This window comes from Bombus bifarius, unplaced genomic scaffold (genome assembly GCF_011952205.1).
Source record: "Bombus bifarius isolate JDL3187 unplaced genomic scaffold, Bbif_JDL3187 scf7180000008208, whole genome shotgun sequence".
Classification (NCBI taxonomy): Eukaryota; Metazoa; Arthropoda; class Insecta; order Hymenoptera; family Apidae; genus Bombus; species Bombus bifarius.
The window spans coordinates 1,189,611-1,200,197 of record NW_022884511.1 but is presented as its reverse complement, the minus strand read 5'-3'; the positions used below and the strand labels follow the sequence as shown (position 1 = coordinate 1,200,197).

The 10,587-nt window shown below is 31.5% G+C and overlaps 1 protein-coding gene across 1 annotated transcript; it reads left to right on the top strand.

The window, feature by feature from the left end:
* Nucleotides 1-2,948: 2,948 nt before the first annotated feature.
* LOC117210618 (sodium/potassium-transporting ATPase subunit beta-2-like) lies at nucleotides 2,949-9,803 on the top strand. The gene is made up of 6 exons (XM_033453799.1): nucleotides 2,949-3,359; nucleotides 7,838-7,978; nucleotides 8,163-8,282; nucleotides 8,444-8,625; nucleotides 8,709-8,982; nucleotides 9,168-9,803. The coding sequence occupies exons 1-6, from the start codon at nucleotides 3,212-3,214 to the stop codon at nucleotides 9,269-9,271; spliced, it is 969 nt and encodes a 322-aa protein (XP_033309690.1). The 5' UTR covers nucleotides 2,949-3,211; the 3' UTR covers nucleotides 9,272-9,803.
* The last annotated feature ends 784 nt before the right edge of the window (nucleotides 9,804-10,587 follow it).

The window sequence follows — 10,587 nt, the reverse complement described above, 5'->3', positions numbered from 1 at the left end:
CATTCAAGTTTTATTATATTTACTATATTATATATTTATATATTTTTTAACATATATATTTATTATATTTACCATATACAAATAATTGAAATAGATTTTATATTTTGCTACATTTCAGTCATGAAACAATTTTTGTTATTTTTGTGAAAGAGTTGAACTACACGTTCAGACACGTTTCAAAGCTATGTGAAGTTCGTATGTGTTGTTAATATGTTCGCCTGGGGCATATTTATCTAATTTTATCTTGCAAGTATTCTTGAATTTCTACAACACGTTGCTGTCTACCATGTTTATTCTGTACTTAGTCAATGATAGGATATAAAAAAGAATTGCGTGTTAAGTTTATTCTACAGTCTGTCAATGATTTAAATTTATTCAAAAATCGATATTTATAAATTGAAATTTAATTTCAATTCCAACCGCCAGTAGCGCTGCAATCGTATTCTATACGAAGTCGGTAATGTCGCAAATAACATTGAAATAACAAGTTTATGCAATAATAGGTTCTAAATATAAAGTAAAAAAGTGATTGTTCTTAAATCAATTTCAAGTTGTCAAATTCAAGTCATATCTCTGTTAAAAGTAACAAAGTAAAATAACGCGAAAGGACAATAATAATAATTATTATTATTATTGCTTTTATATCTGCAAACTTGCGTATACATAGTTACATATTACGTTATACATACGCATGGATTTTGTAAAATACTTTGAATTATTAATTACCAGTAATCTAGTCAATAAATCGGCAAGTTTGGTTTGTAGGTGCCATGTCAGATGGGTCTGTTTTTAAAATGAATTCATTGATAGAAGGATTAGATATTTAAGGCGATTCTTTCGTTTATTTTGTCCGATTCTCTCAGTCGGACGACACACGGCAATGACATTAATGACACAGTGGGCAGGATGTGATTAATTCAGATTACTCGTCATGTGTGACTCACATTATGTGCATGCGCGCGGCTCAAGTGACGAAAAGAGAGAGAAGGTAACTACCAATAGTACAAGTGCTGTGAATCGCATACACGAGCTGCCACCAGGCACTAAGGTCGCACACACGAGGTTTGACCTTAGCCCCCAATTTGTTTTACGACGATCAAGTTGAGGAAATCGTTTTCGCAGCCTTCTTTATTGCGATAGCTACTCAATGACTATGTCACACAGGTGTATTAGCATTAAGTATTATGGCCGTTTCTGATCATGTTTTAATAAAGGCTGCAAATATATTTAATTCAAAAGACGCATTAAAGTAAATAAAAAACATATTTCTTTAACTAGTTGCTTGTAACAAAAAGTTTTTACATTTAGCAAGAGTATAATATAATATTGAATTAAATATTTAAATAAAAGTATAATATTCAAAAAAATAGAAAAATTAAAAATGTAACAACAAAAATTAATCAGTTACTATCAAGTAATGTGAATTGATAAATATTCCGAAATATTTTTTTTACTAACCTATTTAGTAATTAGTAACATAATGGAATAAAATTAATTTAACACTAATCTTGCCAGACCCAACTTTATGTACATTCTTATATTACCTGATTAATCAATTTATCAATATTTGTTAATATAGAAATTTACATAAAGTTAGATGTACAAAAGAAATAACAATAAATGTGCAATTTTAAATTAAATTTTGAAACTGATGATTTGACCGGGCCCGGTAAGGTTAGTGTTAATATTGGGTTCCCCATTTTTAATATTGGATTTTATCAGTTCAATGTTTTTCCATTTCTGTTACAAATATTTCATTTGTTCGTGTTTGTTATGTTTGTTTATAATAGCAACAATAATAATTAGTCGTTTAAGCTCTTGTTTATAGAAGTAAAAAGCTTAAACTTAAGTTCTGAAATCGAATTTACTTAAGTACATGTTGCAATAGCCTTAAGTAGAACAGTAACTGAATAATCTGAGAGAAACCACCTGCTCTTAAAAACTAGTTGCGTTAAGTCTGAACACTGAACAATAGATCGCGCCACTGAACTTTGATTACTTTCGCTTATAATGAGAAATCGATATAAACATTATTTTCCTTTTTACTTATTAGAAGTTTCTAAAAATTTGATCAAAGAATATGTTTAATCCGTACCTTTATTCACATAGATATATTTTTTAATACGTATCTATGCAAATAAGGCACGTTGTATGTTGTAATCTAATGGCATTAAATTCACTAGTACGTGTTTTTAATTTTCAACTTGTAAGATTCACAAAATATTTGCATTTATTTTTAAGTAATATTAATACTAATATTAACTTAAATACTAATTGATAATTTTTGGGGACTTATTATATAAAACTGAAAAGTTATTATGCAGATATATCAATTATTTACTAAAATTGATTTCCGTTATCCTTCTTAAATTCACATATCCTTTCTCTTACTAATACTTTAAATGTACAAGATTAGAAGTAATATTAGAATATCACGCACGACTTAAAATGCAAGGGAAATACCATACATCCATAATTCAAACATTAGATTACTACCAAGCATTGAAATCTTCATATGCGTCGGTTTGAACAGCCGAAAACCTGTTCAATTCACTTTAACCTGAATACACCGAGACAAAGAGATTGTGTTATAGGCGTGGCACACGAGGGAACATCGTACCATTATACCATAACCATGGTATCCTATGCGTTAAAATTATAAATTACTTGGAAATTATTAAAAGTTGATTCTTCTGAAATGTATATAAAGCTTGATTCGGCTAATGATAATTAATATTTGTGAAAAAATTCCCATAAGATGATCTAATACGCATCAACACCATGATCCAGCACACTTGTGGCAATGGATAACAACTACCAGGACGATTTTATGTACGTGCATGATTGACACGTCATGGCAATGGACGGTTTGATGACGATGGTGGGGGTTTAAGGAGGGGCAGAGAGAAAGAGAAAGTGGCAAGAAAATAATAGTAGGGAACGAGACAGAGAAGAAGCCTCCACGGATGAAGCGTGTTTAGTCAACCTGGTGGCGCTGGACAACCAACTGTCGGCGGCGGAGAAACTGTTAGCCGACTTCGAGGAACTCACGGTTTCGGTGCAGCGAATCTAGAGTGCTGTTGGTCGTGTTGTTCCACATACAACTGTGGATTGTTTGTCGTGCGTTCGTTATACCAGAATCGCGAAGAAAATCTCAATACGTGGTTAGTGTGTAACTTTCTAGTAGAGAAAAAATTCATTTGAAAACGCGATGGTCAGCAAGGATTCGAAAATGGTCACCCCGGAGATGGCAAATCCCTATCTGAAACCGCCGAGCATATCAACCAGCCAGTCATTAAAAAACTTTATTTACAACCGTGAGACCGGTGCCTTTTTCGGCAGAACAGCCAGTAGCTGGGGTAAGTTGTGATGATCGATCTAATCGCCGATCGAAATTGTATCGAGTATTCTATTGATTTCGGATTGAAATCGGAGCAATGATCCTTTTCGATCGATTTTTCAAAGATAAATCATTTCATCTTAATGTTGGCTTTATTTCTTATATTTAATAATGTATGCGTACATGGCAATATAGTCCTTGATAAAATGTCAACATTTCAATATTTTTTCTGTTTCGGTAACTTTACAATTCATAAGAATAGATGAATATAATTACCTTTTCTTTAATTATAATCACTACATATAGATAATTTAGAAATATTATTTTATTATTTTCTATATGTGTTAATAAATGCACATGTAAGTGAACGCATCTCTAGAGAAATGTGCAGAATAATTCAGAAAGTAAGATAGAAAATATTTTCAACAAGCACTATACATGTTCGTCATTTTATGTAAAAAACTTGTTTACTTCATATATCATTCCATTATTTGAGTAAACATCGTAAGATGTTAACTATAATGCTAAAAGTATACGTTATTTTCTAAACAGTCTCATATGTTTATTGGTCTTATTTCATGGAAAAAGGAATGAAAAAAAAGAAATAGGAAGAAAGGAACTAACCTTTTTTGGTCAATTTTCAGGCAAGTGAATAGAGACAACAGGTAGAAGCTATACTGTGATCACTTCGATCAACAGATATATTTTTCTTTCTCATATATAGAAATTATAAAACGTATAAAATAACTATAAACTTTATTTTCGGATATTTTCCTCCCGAAAACAAATTTCGGACTGGCGGAAGTCCGAAAATAAATTTCATAGATATTTTATAAATTTTGTGCAAATACATCAACTGAATAGCAGAATCAACCAGTTTTACTTACTGGGATTTATTAATTGATCGAAGGATCATTTTTGTCCGTAGACTTCGGTTTACTGAAGCTAATTTGATTTTTCAATTACTGTTTTAATTAGTGTCGATTTCTTATCTTTTAAAACGACAAGAATGTGAAATAAAAGTTCGAAGGTAAAAGAAACACTGGCAGAAGAAACTATAGTATAAATTTTGGTAATCACGTGTTTAACATATTAAATTCATTTACATAAATATTTCAAAATATTACAAGTGCGCGTAGGAATATGTAGGCAATTTTAATTATAAATTTAGAATGCATTGTTCCACACTAAAGAATAAGTGGTATTTTAATTACGTTTTATTTCTAATAATAACACTAATCATCTAACATTTTAGAAATGACTTTTGTTTTTGCGCCATGTAACTTTAAAAAATTATTTTACAAATAATTGTATTGGACAAAACATAAAAAAGCTACAAATTTTATTTTTTATAAATGATAGAATGTGATGTTTTATGTGATGTTACCATATATTTCAATTAGGTTGGCATGGTAACAGTTGGAAACACACCCTTCAAAGGGGCAGAACGCCACACTATATCAATGTTGGACGCCATATCGAAATAATGAGATTATCTGTTAACATTCGTTTGATGTTTCCAATATAGAAATCGCATTTGAATTTCCTCTCACCTTATTTACTAATAGAAAATTATATCATGTACCTAACAAGCTATTTCAACCTGCAGATTTAGTTAAATTTACACCCTATATAAAAATATACACGCCATTGTCTATCGTTAGACGAATTTCATAAAATCATTGAAAAATGTACTTTTAGTTGTACGAATATTTTATAACAAAACGATATATCTATATGTATAAATTGCGTTGAGTGTTGAGAAGCAGAGTTGCGAGAAGCAAAATATTATTAATAAGAGAGATATATAATTTCAATCAACCAAGCAGTAGCGTGTCTGGCTCTTGAAAACTGATCTGTAGAGCATCGAGTTACGAATGTTACGATAACTTGTCTGCAGTTGTTTCGATAGTACACAGAAGACCCACAAAAAGCATAGAAAGCTAGAAAGAGAAACGTGAGTTTGCGTCTTCTTTCGTCTAATTAGCTCAGAAGCCTGTCGTTGTATTGCAGTTTCTTGCAAATTGTATTCACTGTTAAAATATATCCTACGATTTATCCGAGCCTTGAGACTAGCCTCGCCGTCATATTATATACCCTTGTACTGTTTCCTCAGTTCTCTTCAACCGCTTAGAATGTTTACTTTGTTGTGTATCTACGTATCGATGTATCATAATATGCCGGAGTCCTCTTGTACAATTGAACTAACGTTATTAGTGAAATTTTGCAGGTCATTAGTACAAATTTTACATTGCAAATTGTGCGATTATCTTATTTAATGTAACGTTGTAAAATTGTAAAAGAAAAGTTTATATCTTGCCATTTGTCAATTCGCTAATATCATTACAATTAGTAAACTATTATGCAAGAGAGTCGGGTGAAAAGAGATGGGTATTTTAATTGAAGTTTCTCATTTGTTTGCAAATAACAAAGAGTATAAATGTACTCTTCCCCATACTAATTATAAAAAATAAATAAAAGATATTAAAACATAAAGTTATGTGTTTTAAAAAAGGTCCATTAAAATCAAAATGAACTCCTGGAATTAAATTTATAGAATTGTCCCAATTAAATTTAACAAATTAACGAAGAATGTAGACTTATGAATATCTTAAGCTGGACGGAAAGCAAATATAACGATTAAGCACGCGCATGTAACCTTGATTGGTTTGGCCAAAATAAAGGTAACGACAAGAAAAAAAAAAGGAAGGGAGAGAAAAAGACGGAAGCGCGAAGCGCGGCTAATTCGCGGTGCACACAACGGTTTGTTCGGCTGAATAGCAATTGTTACAACTTCCTTTAGCGCAAACGCGTACAACGAGGTCAATTGGCGTTAAATGGAGGCATTACGGCATTATGTAACTTAGGGCCATTCCGAAGGGTACACCCACGCGACCATATCATACCATAGCTTTCGTTCATCATCGCTCTCCCGAAAATTTCGAAAATTAATTTCAAATTCGACGCTGCAACAGTTCCGCTCTTTGTTCAAGAGATTTTCTTGTAGGTTCCTGAAATAACAGTTCTAAATTTATTACCTCTATCTCCAAAATCTAAATATGATATAATGATTTGTTTAAGTTTTATATTTATGAAACTTAACGTCATTTTAGTTAAGGAGATAATATACCACAGGGTAAGTACAGAAATGGAACCTAAGTAGGGTTTAGCTTCACCTATGAAATATTGTAATGAATACTTAGAAGGCGAAGGGGAGGGGAAGGGACAAAGAGGGGATGATATGGCATGAAAATGTCAGACAAAAATAACGAACAATGTTTTGTGTTTTGAAATGAATATGTTTGAACGTTGAACTTTCGTTTATCATTTATCAATCAGTGAGGAATGAAAGATAAAATTAATATGAATATTTTATTCAAATATGCCTTGAGAACAGTTAAGCCTCTTCTTTTTTTTACCTTAAGAAGTATAAAATGTAACTTTCTGAGGCATCGATTTACAGTCTTTGTATAATACTTTGAATTTTGATTTATATGCTGTACTTTGGTATCTTGTGTATACTTAGAATCAATTGTAAGCAAGATAGATCACACGTACATGTTTTTCATGTCAATTCGTTAGATATGTTTCGGGAATCTGCGCGAGGAGCAAGACGTCAAGAGTCAATTGCTATGATTTTTACAATATGCTGACGTCTGGTAGATCTAATGGAATTAATCGGCGCGTAGTGGTACGCCGTGTAATATAGGTTAATTACATTAATCGTTGCCTCAATTCAAAGGAAGATCCAAGCGTGTGGTCAAGTGGAACAATTCAATTATGTACCGATTCAATGTCTCGCAAGGTCGCTTCTCGGATTCCACTCTTCACTAAAATGACCTCTTGAGTAGCGCTTTGGTACCAAGAACTTCTTAACCCTTCTGCGTTCGTACAACTGCTATCTAATTATTATTACTCGATATAAATTTGAAGTTATGTTTTAAAAGTTTATCGCTCCTGTTACTTATTGGAATGAAGATCGAAGTTTGAAAATGGTAGGTAAATGAGAAGCATATAGATGGGAAAAGTATAAGTAGAATTAAATAGACCACATGTAGACATAAAAAAGATACAAGTTATATTCTCAGTACGTAAAACTGAAGAAACATTGTTGCATTCGCGTAATATTTGCAGACAATGCGCATGTTTATGAAGGATTCGATACACGCGAATCACATTTAACAAATCCAATTTGTACTTTACTGTGAATGATACATAGTAATGTGAAACTATGCAAAAGTTGAACGGAAATGTGTATAAATTGAAAACGGAAATATGGAAAATGAGACTCGGATGTAGTACGATTGAGCGCTGTGCCGTGTCGTTAATTGCTCCGCTTCAATCCTGGAAATTACTTGGATATTTTTCAATCCTTTTCTAAGCTCGGCGAGTATGAAATAAATAAAATCTGACATCAATGGACAATGATGAAATTTGATATCTTTTTCTTGTAATTAGTGGTTTGAACTTGATGAGTAATTAAATTTTGTTCTTCAGGTAAAATAGGATTATTCTATTTGACATTCTACGGGGTACTGGCTGCATTGGTTGCAATTTGCTTCTGGGGTTTCTTTCAAACGTTAGATCCAAGGATACCGAGGTGGCAATTAGAACGTTCAATAATCGGAACAAATCCTGGTAAACACACATTTAGCAAAATAATTGCATGTGAATATTTTTACACATAGAAAGTACAGGACAAAACATGATAATTCACATATTTTGAAGTTTTGAAATAGAAAACTCAAGAAAAACGTACTTATCAGGTTTTTCTCCTGTGATGTTCACGTGAACGTTCGTTACTGTACATCCTTATTTATAGGATTAGGATTTAGGCCACAGCCACCGCTCGAAAATGTTGAAAGTACCTTAATTTGGTACAGAGGAACCGATAGCGAGAACTTTAAATTCTGGGTTGATTCTCTAGAATCGTTTCTGAAAGGTAATATTGAAATATAATATTCTTATTTAATATGATTCATATTTAATTTATGATTATATAGAATAATATTGTGACACGAAACATCTTGTATAATTTTATTTTATAATTAAATGTTACAAGGTAAGAGAACAAAGAAATTATGATCAGTAATAATTTTTCAGATTACATAACGCCAGGTTCAGTTCCCGGTCTTGGTGCGAATATTAATAAATGTGATTACAACCAACCGCCACCTCCTGGTAAAGTCTGTGATGTTGATGTTAAAAACTGGTATCCTTGTACGAAAGAAAACAAGTATAATTATCATAAATCTGCACCATGTATATTCTTAAAGCTTAATAAGGTAACATTTTTGGAGCACGTTAACTTATAGTATCCTTAAAAAGCCTGCTCTTCTATGGTTAAGGTATAAATATATATTTCTAGATATACGCTTGGAGACCGGAATTCTACAATGATACCAATTCGTTACCACAGAACATGCCTGTCGATCTCAGAGAGCATATCGCCGGATTAAAGAATACTCGTCATCTTGACACGATTTGGGTATCTTGCGAAGGAGAGAATCCTGCAGATCAAGAAAATATAGGACCAATTGAGTATATCCCACGAAGAGGATTTCCCGGTTACTTTTATCCTTTCGAAAATTCAGAGGGTTACCTCAGTCCGCTGGTAGCTATACACTTCGTCCGACCTCGCAGTAAGTGTTAAAAAAATAGACAAAAATTTTGGACGGTCTTGACTCTTTAGTCCTTTAATGCTTTGACTTTTCAAATGATTAGAGAATTAAGTCGATTAATCTGGACAAAGTCATGCGAAGTAAATAATTTTCTTTCTACAAAGTTTTTTGAATATTTTTGTATGGAAAAAAATATTTTGTTGCAGCTGGGATTTTAATAAACGTAGAGTGCAAGGCGTGGGCGAAAAACATAAAACACAGCCGTCACGATAAAATAGGTGTGGTCCATTTCGAAATGATGATAGATTAATGTCCCCTAAGTACATCTCTCTGGTCTCTCCTTTGTTAGCGTACAGAAATGCAATGCGAATCTCATGTTTTTTTATTCTTCCACATAGCTGAACATTTTTCAAACGACTCTAGAAGCCGTCAGATATCGATGACCGCTGCCAAAGTGTGGAAGAAACTTTTGTCAAGTACAAAGTTGAAAGGACTTTTGATGTTTGCACTATCGAAAGTCTAATTTCTATTCAATTTCTACGTACTGAGAAAAAGATGCAAAATTCCAAATCACTTTACGACTTTATACTTCTCGTTTGGTTCAGCAGGATAAAGAATTTACGAGAAACCATACGATTAAAATAACGTTTACTTCGTTGAGGATATTAAAAATAATGTATTTATGAAGAAGAAACAAAGTATATTTATTATATATGAAAATAAGCTTCTTTTATTGATAAATAATGATTATGTGTTCTAAAGTTATGTTTTAATAATGAATATAGACAATCGTTCTTTACTTAGTGCTAAACCTGAGTATAATATATCATTTCTATGTTACATTTTCAGTTGTATAATTAAGTTGTGATTAATCAATACGAATGTTGGCTTATTCCAAATTTTAATTTAATTTCAACCTACTTGCATTAGTTTTGGTTTGAATGATAATTTGTGTCAATTGAATCTCATGGAAGATTTGTGTTATATCTAGAATATTAATGGTAAATATTTGATGTTTTAAAACAGATGAATATATATGCCTTAAATTGTTAACATATTGAATGGAAACTAACTGCTTAAGAAACTATATTTAGGCTGCTATATAGATATTATTTTGGAGATTTTTTGTCGCGAAAATTCACGTCTACTAATGTCTCTTGAGAATAGATCTCTTAAATAAACTAACAAAGATAATATATATATATATATATACACAACACGTAATATATATTTTATCTTTGTAAATATATACATATATATTTTTTTCGCTTCTGAAATATGTAAATGTATTATATGTATACATATATTTTTATAGATAAGACTTTTTCCTTTTAAACTATAGATTTTTGTCATCTGTCTCAATGATATTAAACACTTACTAAAAATACTTTTTGAAAAGAGAAGACTTTAATATCTGTTTATTGATATGACAAACATGAAATTTTACTCAATTTTATTTCAATCTTAGTTAATGTCAATATTTTTATGTTTGTAATTCATGCAATGCGACTATTTAAATTTACTACTGCATTTATTGTTCAATATTAAAATGAGTTAATAAACTATTGCCATAGACATTCTAATCGTGACAGATTACTGGCATGTGTTATTATTTGTCTACAGCAT